This window comes from Struthio camelus, chromosome 2, assembly GCF_040807025.1.
Source record: "Struthio camelus isolate bStrCam1 chromosome 2, bStrCam1.hap1, whole genome shotgun sequence".
Classification (NCBI taxonomy): domain Eukaryota; kingdom Metazoa; phylum Chordata; class Aves; order Struthioniformes; family Struthionidae; genus Struthio; species Struthio camelus.
Genome location: NC_090943.1, coordinates 15,893,070 through 15,916,482, shown reverse-complemented (window position 1 = coordinate 15,916,482; position 23,413 = coordinate 15,893,070). Strand labels below are relative to the sequence as shown.

General features: G+C 42.2%; 1 protein-coding gene across 26 annotated transcripts in view; it reads right to left on the bottom strand.

Annotated features, from left to right (window-relative positions):
* The window catches only part of PARD3 (par-3 family cell polarity regulator), a 468,531-nt gene extending 447,421 nt beyond the window's left edge, over window positions 1-21,110 (bottom strand). For 22 of the 26 annotated variants that reach the window (XM_068934363.1, XM_068934372.1, XM_068934368.1 and 19 more), the window contains exon 1: window positions 20,905-21,103. In XM_068934363.1, the coding sequence (XP_068790464.1) occupies window positions 20,905-21,024 (120 nt within the window). In that variant the 5' untranslated portion in view covers window positions 21,025-21,103. Of the gene's footprint in view, window positions 1-20,904 lie in introns of all 26 variants that reach the window. The other 4 variants (XM_068934384.1, XM_068934389.1, XM_068934381.1 and 1 more) reach the window with 2 other exon arrangements.
* Between the last annotated feature and the right edge of the window lie 2,303 nt (window positions 21,111-23,413).

The following is a 23,413-nucleotide window of genomic DNA, read 5'->3' as shown; positions in this document are numbered from 1 at the left end:
TCCTCTCTTCTAAACTAGGTTTTAATTTGCAGTGCTTGAAATATGAAACAAAAACAGGAATAAGGATTTCAGTAACTGCAGTGTGCATATCTGGTGGCAGTGCAACAGCTCTCAAACTCTGACGTTATACTTAACAACAACAAAGTTTATGTTCTGCTAAATCCTGAGATGTATGAGCACTCTCACTGAAATACTCAGCATGTTTATCCTCCCTATTGGAGGCAACGTGATCTTTCTTCCGTCTCACAGACACCTAAGTAGACACTCTCACCTCGGTGTGAGTGTCTAAGTTCACCATATCTGTTGATACATAAATGCAACTTAAACACTGCTCTGTTATGCGCAAGAATAGAGTGCAGCCTGACTCATTTATAAGGTACTGCCTTAACTGATTTGTTATTTGATTTATTGCTGGCCTTCTGTTGCAAAGATAAACCTTTAACCAGCAGTGTGCAGTCTGAGCAATGATACTGGGTTTGGTTTCTTTATAATGATTCACATTTCATATTACAGAAGTTCGAAATACACACAAAGTGTCTTATATGATGTCATTGTCCGTTCACAAGGACAGTTGTCAAAATGCAAGGCTACCTGAATAAAATACTTAAGAACTCCCTGCTTGTGATTCTAAATTTGAAATACGAAATAGATGCATGTTCTACAGTAACCATTACATAGACTCTTGAATATGTGGAATTATGAAATCTGTGATTTCTTAGATCTCTCATCCCTGAATTAAGAGCCAACTGGCTCCAGTTCCCTGTCCCACTTCCTTAAGAGACGTACGCTGCTACAGCAGCAAGTGTTACACATTTATAAGAGCGTAGAGACGCCAGTGCTTGGAAACGCTAAAAAAGTTTAATTTCTCATGTGAAAGCAGATTGCCAAGCACTACAAAGGGCTTGAGTTTTTTGGCTCATTTGCCTTTTTCCCTTGCAAACAGCTATCCGAATCACTGACTCCACCTCACTATTGAATGGAATTCTGATTAAAGAAAAAGAGTTCTAATGCTTGCAGATACAAAATCACTAGGATTGCTCCAGCTATAGTATAACGTTAAGTGATTTAGCAGAACTACAAACAACAAAATTTAGAAGAAAATTTACCATCTTGTATCACTATGGATCTCTTCCTCTAGGAAGGAGGTAGCCCTTCTGCCGATCCTTACGCTCACGTGATTCACCAAGAGCAGTTCTGTCACCGGGACCATGCTACATGGACCGGGGGGAAGGCTACAGAGAGTTTGAAAACTCAGCCCTCGGCCATGGAAGGCCACAGGCTATCTGCAGCTGCTGATGCCAGCAGCATCAAATAACCCCAAAACCAAACGATATGCTCGACTTGTTACAATGGGACTTCTGAATAACTGAGCCTCTCCAGGCTGCACCACTAAGAGGAATGGTAGGTGTGTGGAGGCTCCTGGTCACAGGAAAGCATTCATACCTTTCATTCTGGAAATTTTGATTTTTTTTGAAAACAAAATTCAAATTCTTTCTGGATAATAGACTTACTAGAATCTACTTCAGTAGGGTCTTCATATGCATTTGCAAGTGTGAGTAACTATAAAACAAAAATATACCAAAATTAATTAATAAAAGCCCATAGAAGTTCAATCTTTGAACTAAAATTAAGCTTTAGAGTCACTTACATCACTTACATAAAACATCAGTAACCTAACCTTCAGAGTCATTCACTTATCTCCTTAATTATGGACCCTGTTCCTGTAATTCAAATCCAATGAAACCTAATCCTGTGACTATCCAGAGCCCAAATAAAGATAGTGATGCTTCATCTGAAGACAATTCACGCAAGATCAAATGTAGTCTCTTTACAGTGTTATCCTTTTTCCCTTCCCTTCTCCATATTGATGATACTTAGTTTATACTGTTTATCCAGAATAGGAAGGATGAATTTCATCACAGAGCCTGCAAGTATCCACAGGCATAGAAGAATTGGATTCACAGGGATCTCCAGTATCACAAAAAAAGGTTCTAATAGAATCTGCTTCTGAAGGCTAAAGACCAATGCTGGCTTTAATATAAGACCTCATATAAGGCTAAAAACTGAAATTCTACAAATTAGAGACGACGTACGGTGTGTATTCTCAAAACTGAGAAAATTACTTATTGGGGCATTTACCTGGAAATGTATTGGATTCTACTTTACTAGGAGTCTTTCACATCACAGTAGAGACATCTCTTAAGAAATATCCTTGATACTAGATGAGAAGTGGCTATCATTCGTCCAGGCACATCCCTCAACAGGCATGAAGCAGCACTTCTCAGGGGTAAATACACCCGGCCCATCTAATGAAGCACGAGCTCCCCTCTTGCCTTGGACACTGTGATAACCATTTAGATAGCACTTCTTTCTACAGGTATTACTGCACAGAATAACTCATGCAAGCAACGTCAATTATATTTACCACTTTCCAAAGATAGGCACAGTCCATAGAACTGCTTAGCGCAAAATACGTAATTTGTCTTTCCTACCCTCGTTTTACTTTCCTGCTTGTGCCCCTCAGTAATCCCCAGTGTTCCAGTAATATAGAAAGCAAAGCCCTTGACGGGACCTAGGGACAGGTGCAGGAGCACCCGATCACTAGAGGCCACAAGTAGAGTTCTGCCAACAGGAGCCCAGCTACAGGGTTGTCACCCGGGGAAAATTAAAGATTATCAGACTCGCAATTGGAGCAAAGCAGATTTTTCCAAGAAGCTGTGTTTTTGTTTGCAAGTGTAAGAAACCCTGAAAATGAGAGGCATCACAGCATTCTGGCAATTTTAATTACAAACTACATTTTGCTAAATATATACCCACTGTTAAGAGTTGAGTTAAAGAATTCAACAATTAGATCCACTGGCAGATCCCTGTGCCTGGACTGAATTCAGCTGATTTCAGGATGGTTCTACCCAGTTCCTACCGAAACATGAGCCTGATCCTGTAACAGGCCACGATAGAGTGCTCATTCCCCTAAATGGGATGGTTCCCCTAATATGATTTTCATAGGACTTTAAAGAGTTTTCATATTTCTCAAGACATTCTTTCCATATGCAGCAGAATCTGGTTTAAGACTACTTTCTTTTTCAGATGCTTCATCTTTCAGATTTGATACGTGCAGAATTTGATAGTTACACGTTTCAGACTATTTTCTCAATTCATTTGTACAGCATCAACTATAGGGTGTTTGCAAAGTGTTTACGCTTTGCACTTTCAGGTGAGATACGGGGAAAAATATGAATTAGCTTTCTAAAAAACAGCTACGCTACTTCCATGGCTGATATATCCGGGATGATTGCAACTTATTTTTTATACACAGCTCTGCTGAACGTTAACAACCAAGCCTGCGTTCTGTGCAAGGGTAATAAAAAGGAGAGGTGTTGCAAAAAATAGATTGAATAGTTTGCCTGGATTGATAAAGAAATAAGCAAATAGCACAACTGTATGGAAGCATGACTGGTTAATAGCTCTATGGCTACAATCAGTTAAACAAACAAACAAAAAAAAGGAAATAGAACATTTTCTACTCCAGCTGGAAGCAGAAGATTCAAAAATGGAGCATAATTCACTGTTTCTGATCCTCAGGATATGCTGCTTTTCTTTATGAAGGAAGTTCAGTTGACTCAGATTGTGATCATGTTTGAGCAGCTTGTAAATCAGTACACGCCTGATATTGCATGTTTTGTACATTTTTTAATTCAAATAAAAGTATATAGGTGTACATTACAGACAACGATTATCTACTTGCATTTTAAGTTAAATTATTTTCCTCCTTCACAATTTTTTTGTTTCTAATGCTGATTTTTATATCCAGTTTGCTTTGGCAATAAAATAAGCTCATCCAAAGCATTTTCTATCTGCAGCTGCTGAATATCTACCTTTTCAACATCATAAAAAAAGGTTTAAATGAAACAAAGTTTTGCTGGCTGTTTAAAAAAAAAAAAGAACACACATACCTGATTTTAAAGCTATTTAACGGTGTATAAATGCAATATAAATGCATTCTGGGCTAAAACAGACACAGAAATAGCCTTACAAAATACTGCCAAAACACTCTCTGTTTGGAAACATATCCTTCTTATAAGCCACAATAAGCAGGGCAAACAGAAATGAAGCAACATCTGAAATAGCAGTGTCCTACCACCACGTATTCATTTTTCACCATGTGCTGCAGTTCTATTTCTTTCAATAAAACTCCACTTTTTGTTAAAACTCCTAGCTCAGTAGCATTTGCAGGAATGCCATGACAGTACTGCTGGTAGCTGGAAAACCTCTCCGTCTGCTTGCTCACCATACCATGAGTTCAGGTGTGGGAGAAGAGCGCAGCAGATAACAGCGTGACAGAGTCCGGACGGAAAACACGCTGTTGTAATTGTTCTTGCACACCAGCCATCCCTTCTGTTTTGTTGTTGCATGCCTTAAGCAACAGTTCATGTTATCAGGATATATGTTTAATAGGACTACACAGAATTCCTCCAGATTACTGTTCTGCTATAGAGAATGGTCTGATTTTAGGACAAACAGCCGGGGGGTGTGGGGGGAGATGTGGTAAAGGAAGAGAAGTTTATACACCATTTATAACTTTATTTATAACTTTCTCCAGACATCAACAGACCATCTCTTCCTTTCCTCTACTTCAGGACACAGAAGATGAACCAACAAACACAGCTGAGACGCTACTGTCACTGTGATTTCATTCTATAACATCATTATGTGATTCGATAGTGCACAAGAACCAGGGAACTTTCCACAGCAGAACCTCCTGCACACACACAGTGCTGGCGAGGCAAGGGGACACCGCTGCATAAGTTTATCGGTTGCAACAATCAGAAACTACAGCACTAGAAAAAACAGTAAAGGCTAGAAACTAGCAGAGCAGAATTAATTTCGGTGAAAAAGCTGAGAACATTAATGTCATTTACATGGTAAGAAATAGTTCTATTGCAGAAGGCAGAGAAGGTTGAGGAGAAATGTGAAAGGAAAGTAATACTGTTAACTTCAGCTATAGTTAAGTCTAAGCTTTTATTTTCTTAGGGGCTTTCTAATGAAAAGAGATGTCTATAATAACAGGGGTCTTGCACCAAGAGACACAAAATAGCGCTTTCAAAATATTAGAGGTATTTGTTAGTAGATTTCATTTAAGTCATGAATCGGGCTATCTAGTTTCAACAAATGACTTAGCATCATATGTCCTCCTGCCTACCAACAGTGTTTGTCAAAGGCATACAGACACACTTGAAAACAAGAAGTCAAGAGGCAGAATATGAGCAATGGTCATAACGTAGTCTAAGACTATTTAGTAAATGCTTTCATTTGCATAGTTCATCAGCTGCATTTTTCCAAAATGCTGGAGATAATATGACGACTATGGCAGCTGTTAACAGAACCTGAAGTCTTCAACAAAAGGAGTAATAATAAACTGCAGTTGTGCTGTAGCATGTCTTCTAAAATACAAAAGAATAAATTACCACTTTCTAAACTGAAACTGGTCATTTTAAAAAGCTGGTTTGGAGTGAAGTTATAATTCATAATATCCTAATTTTCAGGGCTCATTATTAATACATATACTATAGTGCTTGCTCTCTCTAGCCTTAGTGCAGCTCTGCATGTTTCCTTATTCTTCATATAAGGATCCTCATATAACATTATAATCATTAAAACTTGCTTTTATGAGGAGAAAATATGCTTTCTTCCGCACTGCATGCTGAAAGGATTGAAGAGTTTTGGTAGATTGGGCTCCTTTTTAAATCAGCATCAGCAGCACAGTAGTCTACGGGCAAAGTTAAAACTGAGGCAATTAACCCCATCAGCCTCCCATGAACGCATGTGCAGGCAGATAATCCTTCTATTCCGATACCTGCCTCTGAACCTGGCATCTTTCCTTACCAGGATCAGCTGAACGCTTTCTCACTACTTTAGATTTTTCATCTACCTTCCACTACTGTCTGCATTAAAAGAAAATTACAGCACTTTAAAGATAAAAAACACACTTAAATTCTACCGGCATGGACCAATATTCTCCCCTCTCTAAATTTCTCATACTTAAGCCAAACTTATCACTGATAAGTCTCCTTATGTGTCAGTCTGGCACTTTCTTTAAAAATGAATAAATAATAAATAAAGTAAAACACCCCTATTCATAAATCACTACAGATAGCTATATTAAATTCAAGCATAAGCCTTTGTTTTCTTTCAGAATTATGAATATTTAAATGAATATCTAATATTGGAATCAATATTCTCCCTGCCAAGTACTGACTGCTATACAAACATCTCAACTGTACTATGAATAAATTAAGATTTGTGAAATCAATCAAGTAAGTAACAGTGAATACTAAGCAGCTTAACAGGACAATCCAAACTTTTCTAAGGGGAAGATGCTTTTCTCTTCAACAGACAGCTACCACAAGATACTCTCTTCTCCATCTGACAAAGCGTGGCATGTCTCTTCATATAGAGGCTGGACTACAGAAAAACAGAAGTAATTAATAGACCAATATTTTACCACATCCTTAGTAGAGGGTTTCCCCTCTACTAAGTAAGACTAAGATAGTTTTGTGGTTAAGGAGTCAGTAGTCAGCACTATTTCCAGCGTGGTGATGAACAGCTTGTGTGGTCGCGGAAAAGTCGACAACCTCTTCTGTGCCTCGCTTCCCCCGTTCGCTCCATGGGGATAACGAAGACCTTGCCAACCTCATGCTAGGACATTTGCTTGTAGGTCTGCTGTTTGAGGGAGAAGGCAGTGAAGCACAAGAGGAAATTACCAAATTGAGAGGAGAAGCACCTGAAGAGCAATCTGGTCTTCCTCGCCTGCACCCTCCACACGCAGGGAGGTATAGCTGTAAACATCTGTGCACACATTGATCTGCTTTGGGCCCTTAGCTGCAGTTCCTGGTCACCTTTCCACTAAAACAGAAATAAGGGTACTAATTTTCTTTGTGCAATGCTTTGAGAGTTGCACAGGAAGACATGACTGCAGTTCACATTCCCGCTCATTGTTCGGGGTTGGACTGTGCGGCTGGCTGGCACTTTTTGGTGTTACAAGTGGAGTGCTGGGATTTACCGCCAGAGCGGCTCCCACGCTCCCACCCGACGCATCGCCCCTTGCCGTCGTCCTAAGGGACAAGGCAATCTCACACCGCACGTTCCCATGTGGCCGGGACCAAAGGACCACACGAACCAGGAGAGACGTGGCCATACCCACACTGCGGACAGCGGTTTGACTGCGGCACATGTAACAAAGCTAACTTGTCTTCTAATTGCACTGCTCTAAAAACTTACATGGTCCATCACAGGGACCAGAGGTCATCAACCAACTGCTAAATCACATCAGTTGTTGCATTTCTGCTCAAACTACCAGACTAAAGCTAGCTCACGTATAACTAACCGCCCACCACAGTTTCTTACTGCAGCACAGACAACCAGTACAGCGCAGTACTTCTCCTCTTTCCTAAGGTAACACAAAGATGCAGAGAAAACCACAGAAGGACCTTGTGTAAGTGCCCACTTGCTGGAATAACCCCATGCACAGGGCTGTTGTGAAATACAGTTAACAAGGTCCTCATAGAGAATAAGCTAGGGGAATATACAATACTGTTCTCAGTTGAATATGGCCATTTTCTGTCAGGCATACATTTAACTGTATTTGGAATACAATGAAACAACTTTTCAATTAATGTGCGGTCAGTTTGGAAGAGCAGCAATTAAAAAAATTCCTTTCCTGCTCTGCGCTCCTATTTCACACCTGAAAAATACTGTGGGGCTCAAGCAAGGCATCAATAGCTATATCTCCCTTTTCACATCACAGCACTGGAGGTGCTGTGCACTAACTAGACATTTCCTATGCCTTCACAACAGGATTCACCTGATGCTTCTGAAATAAACTGAAAAAACACTACAACTGTTTTCTTAAGTCCTAACCATTGTATTTATAGTCTCCTCTATTCATTTATACCTATACATATTTCTACACTTGAGATTCCTCTGCATTTGCAAATTTTTTCAGAACAGAGTAAGGACTATTTTTCCACAAAAAAGCACCCCACAATTCACTTTTACAAACTTATTAGCAAAGTCACATCAAAATTCTCTATGGACACACTAATTTGAAAATTAAAGCCAATTTAGTGAATTATTAACTCAGTGAAGGGACACAAAACACTCTGGTCTTCATTAACAACATGTATGCAGACTGACCTCTATGAGTGAAAACATACCCAGGAGCTCTGGAAATGTATAATTATTACCTTGAACATTTTTCTTCAACTTATGTGTACACAAATATATTTTCAAAATTCAATAACTTTATATTATTATTCTATACCTTTCAATTGCTCACTATGAAGGTTAATGTCTGGAGTTGCACAAGGCATTGCAAGAAAGGAATGAATGTCTAACATGTATGACATTAGTAGGTTCATACATGAAAAGGACAAATTTGCCTATTGTTTTTCCATTTCATTACCATCTGTTTCTGTCTTTAAGATTACTTGAAAAGTGATATGAAGTACCAGCTAAATATGATCACCATTAAAATGACCTACAATGTAATAAAATGGAAACTGGAGTTTTAATTAGTAGTTCTGCTCTACTGAGCACAGCATGCATGAAATTCCATGTTTTAAAAAAAGATCTAAAGTGGTAACTTCTAAGTATCACTTTTTCCTACCGTGTATTTAGATTACGCTTATTTCAAAATCAATCTGGTATTGCATTTCTCCCTTCTCTACCTAACAACACTTCCAAACCAATAGAGCTAATGAAAAGACTTGTCCTGCTGCTGGCATATCCTCAACAGATGTTAAGAGGGCTTAATCGCAGGGCTTTGGTCCACTTTCTGAAGGAGTCTGGTGACAGGTGTAGTGATTTGTTCCGTCGAACAAATTACATATAAAGATGGTGGAGGACGAAGGAGGAGAACTCCACAACTTAGCTTTTACATACCACATTGAATTTGTAGAACTACTTATTTGGGGGGAGGGAGAAGGGAGCTACGGAGTTGAAATAAGTAAGAGAAATCTTGGCATCTGTGAGATCAGTGTTTGACTTTAAATGTCCTAAACTTCAGTGGGACTGACATAAGCCCGTGTTGTTTAACTGCTGAAGAAGCAATCGACAAATACCAATTTCTACAATGCCCCCCCCCCCCAAAAAAAAAAAAAATTTGCATGTATATTCATATTCCAAGATGAACAGGAAAAAACTACACACTTCTATTGTATAGTCAGAAGGCACTCTTGATTCAGCCACGAGCAGGTCTTTGATCCATACTCTATGGACCGTCCGTTTCACAACTTCACACACATTTTGGAGCAAGTGGGTGACACACAATGGACTGACTTAATTAGAAGCAACTTGTGAAAGTATCTAAAATTGGAGTAGTCTTCATACACTATCTCTGCCTAATCAAAGACACAGTATACAGTCTAATCAAACACAGAACACCCATAAAGCAGGATTTGTATAGGATTAGCTATTATTATTTACAAATTCAGAACACTTCAATAATTTTCAGATAAAATAAAAAAGAAATCCTCCTTTTTACTTGGTCCTACTATGAGACTGAGCAAGAACTGAGTTATGAAATTGAGTTAATTTAGAAAAAAGCAGGCCATTTCCTGCAGCAAACTGGACTCAAGTACAGCAGACAGCTATAGTAAATACTGAACCACGTATTTTTTAAAAAGTCAGTAGCGTAGCATGCATGCATAAGCAATCAAACAGGCACCTCCAGGGCGTTCTCAGAAAGGGGACTCCCACCCGGCTCTATCGGATCACCCTGTATGGCCCACGGGAAAACCATGAGCCTACTCGCCAAACCTTCCCTTAATCGCTTAGCTCAGCACTTCTCCCAGCAGTCACAGGCCACTCGAAAAATAACACCACAAAAAGCATATTTTGTCTGTCTGAAATATGCTATTGTCAAAAAATATTTCAGCAGTAGATTTATGACACAGTTCCCTTCAGCAGCTTGTTTAGACTTCTCTAAATCCTAAAAGGTAAACAGCAGTTCACCCAAACTAATTACTTCATCGTCAAATATCAAAAGAATATTTAACTCAGCACAAATTAGCTTTTCTTATAAGCTAACTCTCCTTCACTGCTGCTTTCCTTCTCCCGCTAGGGAATTCCACCTAGCAAAGGAAACTTGCTCTTACTTTCACAGGGAGCAGGCTTAGGATCAGGAGCCTTTTCAGTTAAATCGTTTACAGACTCATAAAGATACAATACTAGATACTTGCTATCTGTGGCTTGCAGTTCAGCATGGGGGCTTCAGTAACTATTTCGTGGTGAAGTCAAAGCAACAAAGGGTCATCGGGAATTTACCTCAAACAGCTATGTTAACAGAGGAGAGATTTGTAAAACATTGATTACAATACCATTTTACGCATATTAACATCTGGCTTTAGTTTACCAAAGCATTATGTTCTTGAGTGATTGCTAAGCTTGGGCTGAGACTACTCCATTGCCTAATATAACCACGAGTGAAATGTGCCGTTTTACATGTGGAGTATAACGTTTTCTTTTTAGACCAAGTTGGCTAAGTCTAGAAAACATTAAAGCTTTTCACTAAAAATATGACGAGAATTAGCAAACAGATCGCATGCACAGTTATAGATGTTTAAAATCACGTTCACTGGCTGCACTATAACAGACCCAGCACTATCAAATGACTGCAAATTTAAAAGCTCTTTTATTTCACCTAGGCAACTTTTTCTTGCAATTTCTTTCTTCAGACTTCAAATTTTCTAAAATGTTTATAGGCAGTATTTACTTGTGCTATGTTTTGTTTGAAGAAAAGCTTGAAAAAGCAATTATGTGCGGTAATTAAGGTTATTGATCTGAAGAGCAGCTGTTAGGAAAGTTCAGCAAGAGTGGAAATTATTTAACTTACCTTCTTAAATAGCTTTAGCTTGCAAAGCAAGGACTAGCATTCTTAATGCCAAAACAGAGTATTCAGTTTAAGATTTGTAACCAATGCCCTAAACTTGCACCAGTACCAGAAGAAAGGACCCTCAGTTTGACTAAGTTTGGGGACAGCAGAGAAAATACCGCTGCTGGTTTTTGCTCTTTCCCCCTGTCCCGGGTTGCCTTTGCCCTACAGCATAGCAGCAACAGCAGCAGCCTTGTCGGAGAGAGAAAGGAGTGACGGAGGGCACTCCCTCGCCCTGATCCCGACCCGCCAGGCAGCCCCAGCCCCGAGCCTCCTGCACGCGCCTCCGAGCAGCCTCGAGGAGACGCAAGCGGGCGGCTCAGCCCGGGCCAGCCATTTCCATAACCGGGCGCAGACGCAGCTCTGCTGCAGCACGCAGGGCAGGGCTCGTCCCACAGGGCTCCTACGGTCTCCCTCACGAAACAGCAAAATAACTCTTTTTACCCTAACGCTCATTTCTCTATGTTAAATGTTTCTGGCTTTTATCGCAGAACAAATAAGACTTATGAAGATGACTCTTCCATAACTAGCTGAATTGTTACAATGGCATACTATTTTTAACCTTCAGCATAGCCTAATACTTCAGGCTAAGAGTTTTCCAGCAGCTTGGTACTGCCAGAAGACGGAGCCAAATTCAAGTGGGGTAAAATGCGTCTGCTCCTTGTCTTTGGCGGTTGCACTCGGCCCCGAGGTTAAATGCTCATTCACCGGGAGAGGCTGGCCGCTGCAACTGGGGCTGTGAAAAGCCTCCTTCCTTCAGTAGCTGGTACCTGGCCGCTTTCCCACCGCTGCCAGCTGCAGGCAAGCAGTCTTCACAGGAAGGCAAAAGAGAAGAAACCGACAGCGCAAACAAATGCACGCTTAAAAAACGCAAATAACATTCGGTACAACAGGTTCTTGAGGAGATCAAATTAAATCAAGCCTTGTTATTCCTTTTAGTGGTTTATTAAAGAAGCTAAAGGCTCTGAAGCTTCCAGTTTTTTTAAACTGTCACTTAAGTTGCTAGAGCAGCAAAACTTTCAGGCTAGCTGGTCTCAAGAAACCCCAGCATCACATAAAACCATTTTTTCCCCATTTCATAACATTCTGCTCCTTTCTCTTCAGAAAGGCTTTCAAAACTTGAAACAAAGTAGTTCTTCTCATTACATGCATAAAGAGCTGTATCTCTGCAAGTTTCTCACAAGAAGGATATTGCTTCTGACATTTAATCGAAAAGAAAAACCATTATGAGGCCTTTGCCTAAGGGAAGATAGAGTAACCCAAGAACTTTGAAAGCGCATGCAGAAAAGTAAGGGTAAGGTGAAACTACTTTTTCATTTAGTAAGTGTGGCTAAATTTCTTCAAACAGATGAAAACACATAAGTGGGTGTGCACACAAACACATACACACTCCCAAAAGTCCTATCTCCATTTAAAATATTTTATGCCCACATAACTTTTCTTTTCTTTTTTTCTCCAATTATTAACTCAACAGGAATACCAGAAACATTTTAAATTGCCGTTTTGAGTCTCTGGTTCAGTGAAGACATGCATACCTAGAACACAAATCCTAGAAACGTGGCCACTTATAAAGCAAACCGCTAACGAAGAACCAGCTCACTCCTCTTGCACAGGGCTCAAAATTCTGCTGCATCAGCACCAGGCTAAGCATGACAGAATGTGGAAAGTATGTCCGCAAATGTGACATCACTTTTCCAAAATGGTGTTTATTTTTCTTACTAAATCACAGATTCGTTACTTTCACTAAATTTAATACCCAAAAAGGGAAGCTTCCTATAACAACTTCCACCAGTTCATTTTTAAAAAGAGAGCATTTTGAATGACATCCATTGCGTCACTGAGGCCATATTCTCATCCTCCTGCTAAAATGACTGTTTACCTCCGGGGCACTGTTTCTTTCCATCCTCAGCTCTTTGTATTTATCAGTATTTTACATTACTTATCCCTTTACTGTCTTGCTTCCACGCAAACTCCTATTTTCCCTGCAAGACACCGGTCGCTGCTCTGGTCTTTGACAGTGGAGGTCAGCCCACAACCAAATCCCCATCGTGCAAGACCTGCAGCCCCTCACTTTGAAACGCTCGTCATTTATGGCTTTTCCCTTCTATTTCAGACCCCAGCCCTGAAAAGCAGAGAGAGGCTTCAATTCAAATTGATGTCCATGAGCTCGGTACCCCTCCATACCTTGCTGTGCAGGTGCTTTGGCTGATGCAAGTGTCTGTGGAAGCCCTTGTCTCACAGGACATTTCTTGCAGCGGTAAGGTCACAATTTAATTTAACTTAGAAGATGCTCTGTATCATCCTCCAAGCACACACGCATACTTGCTGTTACAGTCAACAAGCAAGAACCTTCAGAAAGATACATGAAAAAACTCCTACGCACTGTGCAAGCAGGTCTACATGCAAACAAAGCAAATGGGATCTAGTCCAAGACTTTCCAGTGTTAGTAGGGGTAGGTTTCTCTTTATGTTGACTACATCCCTATCATTTTACAAAAAGAAACTGAACCAGAAAGTAAGCTACCCTGATGTATCTGCTGCCCAGTTTAAATAGCAACAACAAAAAAGGAAATACTGAAAAAAAATGATAAAGTTTATTTCTGATTTAATAGATATCTGGAACCGATTTGAAAAAATAACTAAGGCTACCTGTAGAAAAAAAAATGAAAATTTGACACTGCTGAATATTATGATAAGCACAACTAATTTGAGGACCCTTAGAAACAAAAACACACTAATATTCACTGCTAGTTTAAAATGCATACTGAATTTGGAATTTGATTCATTTCATTTTCACTAGTAATATCAGCCTTTTGACAGTACTTTCTCTGTCCTTGACAGCTCTCGAGTATTTTTTTTCTTTTTTTTTAAATAGTACCATTGGATTATGTAATTTAGTTCAAAGGCAGTTTATTTATTTTTTTAAATCTTCCATTACCAAACTTGCTGAGCATTACAATAAAATGACATAAATGAAACAAGGAAAATATATAATTTATATTAAAAAGAAGAAAAAATAAAGCACAGATGCCCCAAAGCATCTTGCAGAATTTTTTAATACTTTCTGCTCTGCTCTATTTTCTTACTGTTCACAAAATACTTCTGAGTGAGAACATCTGTGCTATACTCTGGATTTACGGTAGAAGAGTTCCACTTTACTTTCAGTACGCATAAGCATTGATTCAGCATCGTTGCGTGTTTTAGCCGTTCAGTCTATATTTCGATTATAAGGTTTATTTTCCTTTGAAGAAGCAGGAAATTATTTTAAAGCTACATGAACCATATTCTGTACAACTAATATCATTGATGTTTCCCCCCCTAGTTACTCCATCTTATTCTACCAGCTTAAATGTGCCTTGACCAAAAGATGTCATAGTCTAGCACAACTGAGAAAGCGTTACTTCCAGTGGTGGTTTTACAACAGAACATCCGCAACCATTACAACCAAAGTCAAAATACAAAAGAAACCTATGAGAATCAGACGGTTTTCCACTGCTTGAAGGCTATCACCCAAAACACGAAAGGCTGGCAACTCACTGAACCCCAGGTTGCTTACAGTACTTATTTATGTATTACGCTGAGCACTTTCACAGACCCTTCCACAATTTTTTCTCAGAGCTGCAGGAACTGACCATAGAGGTTGAACAGAGTGTGTTTATTCAATGCAAAATCACTCTCAAATCATTCTTCCACAAACACACACCATTTCTATCATCATGAGTAATGTTTAAATATTTAGAAGCCACATAATAACAAACTTAAAATAATGAAGCATCTCATCTGGCTTAAGATAGGTACTGCTCACATAAGCAATACAAGCTGGTACCACGTACATCCTTTATTAAAAATACATTGGAATTTAAAGGACTTAAATGCTGTCCACTTTTTATGCTCATCTTAATAAGCAGGTGCTCTCCACTACCAAACTCAGTGTCCCCCCCCACACACACACTTCTTTATTATCCTTGATTAATCTGAAAATAGCATTTGCCCTGTTTGCTCAAATAACAGCTTCATATCCACCCTGGCAGCAGGGAAGAGACCCCTTGGCAAGCCTATTAGAGAAACACATCAGCAGTAGGACTCACAGAGGGTACAACATCAGCGTGGCTCCAAGGCCCTCTGGAGACAAGGTTGTCCTTGTGCAGTGCAGAGCGAGACCTGGCCTGCAGGAAAGCCCTCAGAACAGCCCTGCCGCGGGTGTAGCACGGCTCTGAAGCCACCCACCTCCCAGACTGGAGCTCGTCCTTCAACAGGATCCTCTGTGCAGCCCTGTCCTGACACCAGGGACTTCTGAGGGGGCCACTACACTCTATTTTCACCCTGTAACTTCTCACATAACCCTTTAAAAATCAGCTGCATTCATATATAAGGGCAAGTACAGGAAAACATGCCAAACTATTAGACTGAAAACACAGCTAAAAAATTTAAAGGGTGAGCTGGAGAAGAAAGATTAAGAAGGAAGTTTTCTACAGTGAGTAGAAGGAGCTAAGCCTATATGCAAAACATAACCTTGCATTTTCAGCATTAACTCTCCAGCCTGGAGAATCACACAACAGCTTTCTAAACATGAATCCACTACAAGTCATTTCAGTATTTCTCCTCCTTGCGCTAGAAGCTCTTTACTGCTGTTTATAGCTTTTACCAAGCTGCAGCAGTGTGAAGTGAACAGTCGGCTGGGTTTTTTTGCTGCTGTTCGGAAACTAACTTCAGCAAAGAGGGCACGGGCTGGTTTGAGAAAACTACTGGCAGCAGCAGAGAAACTTAATTTGCCCAGTTGATTTCAGGTGAAACTTTTAATGCTACACAGCAAATACTAAATTCTGAGCAGAGAGACTTCATCCTCATGCTGTCTGCTAGAAGTAAGAGGCTGGACACTGGAGTAGCAAGGGTGAAAGGGATTTTCTGGGGGACAGGGATCCTAAGCATTCTGCAAGTAGCCTATAATGTGTCTCCTTAACTTTAAAACAGGCTGAAGATTTATATAGACCAAAAAAAAAAAGTCTTTTTTTTAAATCATATTTTTGCTAAATTTAGTCATTACTGACAATGTGTGTTTTCATTAAGACTCTAAAGGAATAGCCCAGCACAGTGCTATATCCTAGCACAAGTACTGCGGAGGAACCAGCTAAGCCTGTGCTTTAAAGCTAAAGGCCGGTCTTGAACACAGAGAACACTGAGACCAATATAAAATCCAGGTAAAATTAGTGGATTTTCAGGCTGACCCATGCCTGGGTAACCTCCAACGCATATTAGGACCTTTAATCTCTACCCTAGTGACATGCTTACAAGCAAACGTACAACTGTTTGCCCTGCAGAACATAAAGGTATTGCTGTGTATCTGAAAGACAACCTTCTCTTTCCGGAATTGATTTTTGAGCAAATAATCTTTGTGGAAAGTCCCAGTTAGCTGGCATTGGAAAAATTTAAAAGAGAAAAGAAAAGCTGCACATATGCACTAAGACTACAGCCTTCCCTCTGTACTTCCCTGCTACTGAACCTCAAATCTTCCAAAGAGACAGAGCTTTAGACTTTGGGAGGCCTAATCTTTGTTTGCACAAATTAAGTGAGAATGTGGTCATTTGACACTTGTTACATTTGCTTGCATGACCAACATTTTTTTTTCTTTGAGTTCTAGTCTCTTATCAGCAACTTCCTTCAAATGCTATCAAAGAATAGATTACAATTACTTTTCACAAATAGTAACATACTGTGGTTTTAAAATTAACAATTCAAGCATTGTTCCATATGATATCACAATATCCCTCAAACATTTAATCTCCCACAACTTTTTGGTGAGGGGGAAGGGAAAGGAAAGCAGTTTCAAAAGAGCTATCTTAATCTTTTTTGACAGCAAAAGGAAAATTCTTAGATTTACTTATTTTCACTAGAAAATCAGAGTTTTGTGCAGGGTCTAAGTCTGTGATATTTAGGACAACAGACTGAACAATCATAAAGGTCCCTGTAGGTCCATGAATACATGAATCCCTCATTCAAATTTATTATGCCCGTTTACATTGAACAAAGACACCTCCGTAAAGAAAAAACCCAAATACATACCCAATACCCAAATAATACCTCCCTATTACTTATGGTTGTTTATGTATATTTGTAAGAAATAAAAAGGAACAAAAAAGTCAAATGCTTATAGCATCTTCCAAAATCCAAAGCACACCAAGATCACAGTGTCAGTAGAAAATTACAAAAAAAAAAAAAAGTCAACTCTGAATACAACCAGACAAAACCAAAACTACATAATGCAGAATTTATTCTTTTTGCAAAAAGCTTACTTGATACATTCCAACATACATCAGTTCTTTGACTATTTTCCACAGTTGTATATTCATTTATAGTGAACCATTTGATAAACATGTTTCTTCTCAATTGCCTGACTATTCCCTTTTGGGATACCCCATAATTTCTTCCAATTAACATTAAGAAAACCAGGTGTGGCTGACTGCCCGTCAAAATTCGCTCTCATTTTTTCCTCTGGCATTTTTCTATTGTCAGACTAACTGATGGGAAACCATGAGCAGAACTACAAAAAACCAAAACCAACAAAGGTTTTGACACAGGCAGGGTATGAAAAATGCACCTAGCAGTTCTCAGGCCAGTTGCCACCTGAACAAACTGTACTTGCTTAGTACTCACTGCAGAAGTTATGTCAGAGGTCCAGTCAACCAGTCCAGTCACACAAATCTAGCCTTACTAGTAAGTAAAGCCACTCTGCAAGCAAGACTTCAGTGTGATCAATTTTTGCTGAATCCAGTCCTCCTGGAGAAGGTGGACTTTTCAGACATGACTGAAAATGAGAGATTTATTTGGCGTAGGAGGCAGATTGCTCTCTTGTTTTTTCCCCACAAAACCAAGTAGGGAAAAAAAAATTGGTCACATTTCAGATTGAAAGCTTATCTTTGAATAAAACTCAAAGAGCAGAAAGACTTCCCATATACACAGATCAACCTTGAAGCATAGTCCGTCCTATTAATAAGTTATTCTTATTTATGCAATTGCCCTTCATTTATGAACCCTAATCAAAGGCAATTGCATCCACAATTAACTGCAGTAACTAGAGTAACTGGGCATGCTACCCATATGTTTTTTAACAGTCTTTAAATTTTACAGGGAGGAGAACTTTACTGTTATTTGGATCATTTTCCATAGGTCTTTTTTTCCATTCTCACCCTTTTTTCCATTCTGTCTAAATAATATCAAGTCAGAAAAATTCAAACTGAGGTCAAACTCTCATGTGACTTGCCTATGGTGCTCTGCAAACCTAATCCCATGCTTTCCCATCATCGTTATGTAGGTACATCAGAAGCACTCTCCATGCAGCTCCCTTATTGCTAATCATAAACTGAAAATCATGACAAAGCAAGAAGCAATCTAAGAAGGGAATTGTCAGTCCTTCCAATATGCTTCAGGTAGTCCTGCTGAAGGAATTGCTGTCAGCACATAAAGTAAACACACTCATTTTTGCAGAGCGAGAAACAATGCTCTTTTTGCAAGTATGAAAACCATCAACTTAATTAAAGTATTCTGAATAGTCTTCCACCAGATATGTTTTTTTCCGTAACATTATAGTTGAAGTTAAGTAGATTTCAATGTCAGCTTGATAACAGCTGCCAGACCCTACATGCATGTGTGCCTTTACTCTTTCAGTATACGAATTACTTTGTCTCCTCTCCATCTCTTTCTGAAGCGAAGATTTGCTCAGTTGCTGCATTAATGTAGAAAGAAACCATCAAACTATGATAAAAAGATAATAATAGCTATGAAATTCTATCATTAAAACCATAAACTTACCATGTTAATCTACAATGAGCAAAGGAAACATCACTATACATTTACTTGTGAGACACTGAGGATTCAGCTCCTGACTACCAACACATCTCCATGGGAAACTTCCAGTGAATTTAAGTTAGAAGTAAGGTTTGACAGTGACTGCGTAATATACCCAAAGAAATGCCTGTGGACTCTGCTACTGTTTTCAGCCACAGCGTTTCCATATAATAGAAACAATCTCAGTAATTACAGCTACCTCGCGTCCATACCAGTGGCATATAGCACAACCACCATATAAATAATAGTAAATAAAACAACTGTGTCATTTAAAACCCACGAACAAGAACTTTGGGGACTAGGGGAAGGTCAAAGTCAGAATGCAACCCTACAAATAGTCTTTGCAGTAAATACTTCAGCATGTCACAAGAAGAGTTGCATCTTGATTTTTTGTTTCTTTCCACAGGTGGACCACCTCGCTGCTGAACACACCCGTACCGCTTGCAACCACATAACATTTTTCCGGTGACTAAAATATGTTGCTCTTGTGTTCACCACTGCAATCACTTCCATTCTTAACAATATTACTGCCATCATTTAACACAATTTAACTGCTGGAAACATGAGTGCAATCCAGTGCCACATGGTTATCCCTCGTGGGTCACACTTTTGGAACTCAAGACATAGTATAATTAGTTTTATCAGTGTTGTAACACTGAAGAACTAGTCCTGCAAACACTTTTCATCCGAAGGTGCAGCTAAGCATTTAGCACTCTCCCAAGCTGTTACAATTTACTGAAGCCCTTAACCCAAAAGATACTTCCGGCCACTGTCTCATACTTGCATGCAGATTGCTGCCATGCACGTTAACTGCACTGTATAAATAAGTAAATGCACACATGGCCATATCTTAGTAAATCATTTTACTCTTTCTCCAGCCAGTACACAACTGTGCTACAACAGGAGTAATAAAAATATATTGAGAATTCTTTTTTTCTTCTGCAAAATCACATTATTCAGGAGTAAAGTAAAGAGGGGGGTGGGAATTCTAGTTACCTTTCTCCTCACAGAAACCAGAGGTTCTTTCAGAGGAAAATAATAGTAAAAGTTTTATTGCAAGTCTTTTCAAGCCAGCCAATACTAATCACAATATTCTTTCAGCTATAAGGTACAATCTCAGTGAGTCTTGAAGTCAGTATTTGCCAAATCAAATCTTCCACGTTAAAAAGTGTAAAGAAAGTTAGAAAGAAAAAAAAAAAGATAAAACCCACAAAAAAACTCAACTCTCTGAATGAATTAGGGAGAGAAAACAGGGGAAGGGACACCGATTAAAACTTCACTGAACAACTTCCATATTGTCCTAATAAGCAGGTTGATGGGAAAGAAGTTTGCAGCAACAACTGGAAAGTAATAAAAAAAAAAAAAGAGAGAGAGAGAGAGCAGCAGCAGCCCCACCAAACCGCCGAGGGAAGGGAAGCCTGCACACCCACAGACATTTCAACATGGGGCTGGCCGAGGCCGACACGGGCGGCCACGGGGATCCGCGCTGCCGCGGGCCGGGGCAGGCGCCCGGTCCCGCTCCGGCGGGGCGCCCCGGGCCGGGCCTGCCCGCCGCTCCGCTCCGCTCCCCTCTCGGCGCGACGCGGAGCCTGCGCGGCCGGGCGCGCCCCGCTCCGCCGCCGCGGGGCCCCGCGACCCTGCGGCGGCTCCCGGCACCGCTCGTCGAAAGCCGGCGGCAGCCGCCCTCCCCCGTCCCGTCCCGTCCCGTCCCGCCCGGGCCTGGCGCGGCCGGGAAGCCTGGGGCTGGATTTCCAGCCCTCGGCGGCAGCCCCCGCCCGGCCCGCGGCCGCGGGGCACAGCCGCGGCCCGCCGCCGCCGCCGCCGCGAACAAAGGGCCCCGCGGCCCGCCAGGGCCCCGCGGCCGCGGGCAGCCGCGCCGGGGCCGCGCTCGCCGCCCGCCGCCCCGCGGCGCCTCCCGCCCCTGCGGCTCCCCGCGGCGGCGCCGGGCACACGCGCCCTCCCGGGGGCCGGCGCCGGCCGCCCCGACCCCAGCCCCTGCCCCGACCCCAACCCCGGCGCCGGCGCAGCCGGGGCAGCGCGGACCTCTGCCCTCGCCTCCTCCCGCCCCGCTCGGCTCCGCTCCGCTCCGGGAAGCGCCATATTGATCGCGGGCGCCGCTCCCGCGCCCCTCACCTTGGCGATCGCCTTCTTGTACCGGGTCACCGCTTGCTGGATGAGGTTGAAAACTTTCATGTTCCCGTCCCCGCAGGGCACGACCACCCGCGTCCGCCCGAAGCACACGGTGACTTTCATCCTGCGCGGCCGGGGGGCTCCCGGGTCCCTCCGGCCCCGTGCAGCCTTCCTCCTCCTCCTCCTCCTCCTCTCCGCCCTCCGCCACGGCCGCCCCCCGGCGGGGCGCGGCGCTCAGCCCCCGGCCGCCGCCGCCGCCGCCGCCGCGGACGCGCCTGCCTGGGCGCCCGGCGAGGGGAGGGCAGGGCAGGGGCGGCGGGTGGCTGCTTCCTCGGCGGGAGCGCGGCCAGGCGGCAGGCCGCGCCGCTCACATGCCGCGGCGATGCCCGCTGCCTGCGGCCACCTGCTCGGCGCCTGCCCCGGCGCGCAGCGGCGGCGGGCGGGGCGGCGGAGCGGCCTCCCCGCTCCGGAGGCGCGGAGCACTGCAACGGGGCGGGGGCAGGCGGCGGGCCCCGGGCCGGGAAGGTTGGTGGCCGGTGGGAGTTGGTGGCCGGTGGGAGTTCGTGGCCCGGGGGAAGTTGGTGGCCAGCGGGAGTATAATAGTCTGCGGGTTTGGTGGTCAGGGGAGTTCGGTGATGGGGAGGAGTTTGATGTCCCGAGTCCACGGTGGGTGGTCACAGGGGTTTGGTGGCCTGGGGGAGGTTGTGGCCGGCGGTGTTGGTGCCTGCTGGGGAGGTCGGGCAGCGGGTGCTGTTGGGAGCAGGGGGGCGGCTGTTGGGGCTTGGAGCACCGCAGTGGCAGGCAGCGGGAGCAGGACCCAGGCAGCGTTTCCCCCATCCCGTGGGTGGTCAGCGCAAGGCTGGTCAGTGAAATAAGACTCTCGGGTCACGTAGCTGCTTCAGTGTAGGCAGGTACACGGGCCAAGGCCATCATTGTGGGGGGGAGCATGTCACACCAAGGCCTCTTCCTTTGCTTTGCCCAGTCCCTTGGCTGTGGATGGGCCGGTTCCTGATGCCGAACTCGCACAAGGAACCGTGCAAAATCCTTGGCCCTCACCCCCGGTTTGTCTGCACAGAGGAAGAGCAGGCACAGCTTGCTTTCTCCTTGTCAGGGAGCTACCTGCTACAACTCCTTCTCAAATACATGCGTACAAACAAGCCTGTGATGCTAAATCACAGAGGATTTGTGTTGCTGGAAGCAAAAGCTTTCCCTTCTGATGTTTTGGGAGAGCCACCATACACATACAAAATCAGATGGTCTTCATGGTCCTTTGGGTTTTTATTAGCGCAACAGAACCAGCACAGCGCGACAGCAGAAAACTGATGCCTCATCAGTAACATCAGCATCAATAAAATTGCTGAGTAATTTCCTACCCAAAGCCATCAGAAGTCAAAAGGTTTTACAAGTATCGCTCAGAAAATTCATGGACATGGATTTCACTGAGGACAATGGAGTTGCCACAGTTCACTAGACATTTAATATGGCCTAACAACCTATTTCTTTGGGCTATAAATGATGAAATAATTCAAATAAATTAACTGCAGAGGAACACCAGAGTTCAGAGGACAGGGAAAAAATGGCTTTATAGGATGTAGCATTGAAGTCCTTCTACCACTACACACAGCACCTTAGCACTCGTCCTCTGACACTTCAAACCCTGCTGGGCATGAGAATGGGACTCACTTGTCCCAGAACAGCCCTTGTCCCCGCTGACTGTTCACTCCCTGAGAACCCACAACTGCAGCTCTAGTACTTACATGAATTTCAAACCTGGGACAAATGGCAAAACTATCTATAGTTTAGTAGGACCACAGTCAAGAGGCAGAATTAATGGTATTCTTAAGACATTGTAGGTAACATTATTGCACAATTAAGTCAACAGTAACTTGAGAGTGGCATCCCTTTGCACTCTAGTTAGCTGTTTCAGATCAAGAAAGGAGAGGAGGCAGTTAATATCGGTTTGGTCAGTTACGAGTTTCTGGTCTAATTCCATTGAAATCCATAGAATTTTTCCAATTTGCAATTGTGGAAAGCTTTTGGACAGCCATAAGATCACAGATGACACAGTCCACCCACGGACCTGTAGAAAATTATACTTCGTTTGGGTAACAATACTTTGTTATTTTTTTTCCGTTACCAGCCTGATGTGATCTGAAAGAGTAATATAGATCACTGTTTGAATTCTGTATGAAGAACAGTATATGTGTCCGTTAAAGCAGGAAACAAGCACACCTGCCATATTGTAGTATTTCATCGTATCTACAATGTTTCACATCTATGATACAGAAAGGCAGAAATGAAATAAAACTGGAATAAACAGCTCATGTCTGAAATAACAGAACACTGCACATTTTTATGCTCATAGCTTATCATTGGGAAATACTGAAAATTTCCATTAACTTGCTACTTCTGTACTTGCTAGGTGATCATAAAAGCTATTGGGAACATAATAAGAGAATGAAGGAGTTACAAATCTTTGGTTTAATAGACATCATTTGAGAAACTTGCAGAA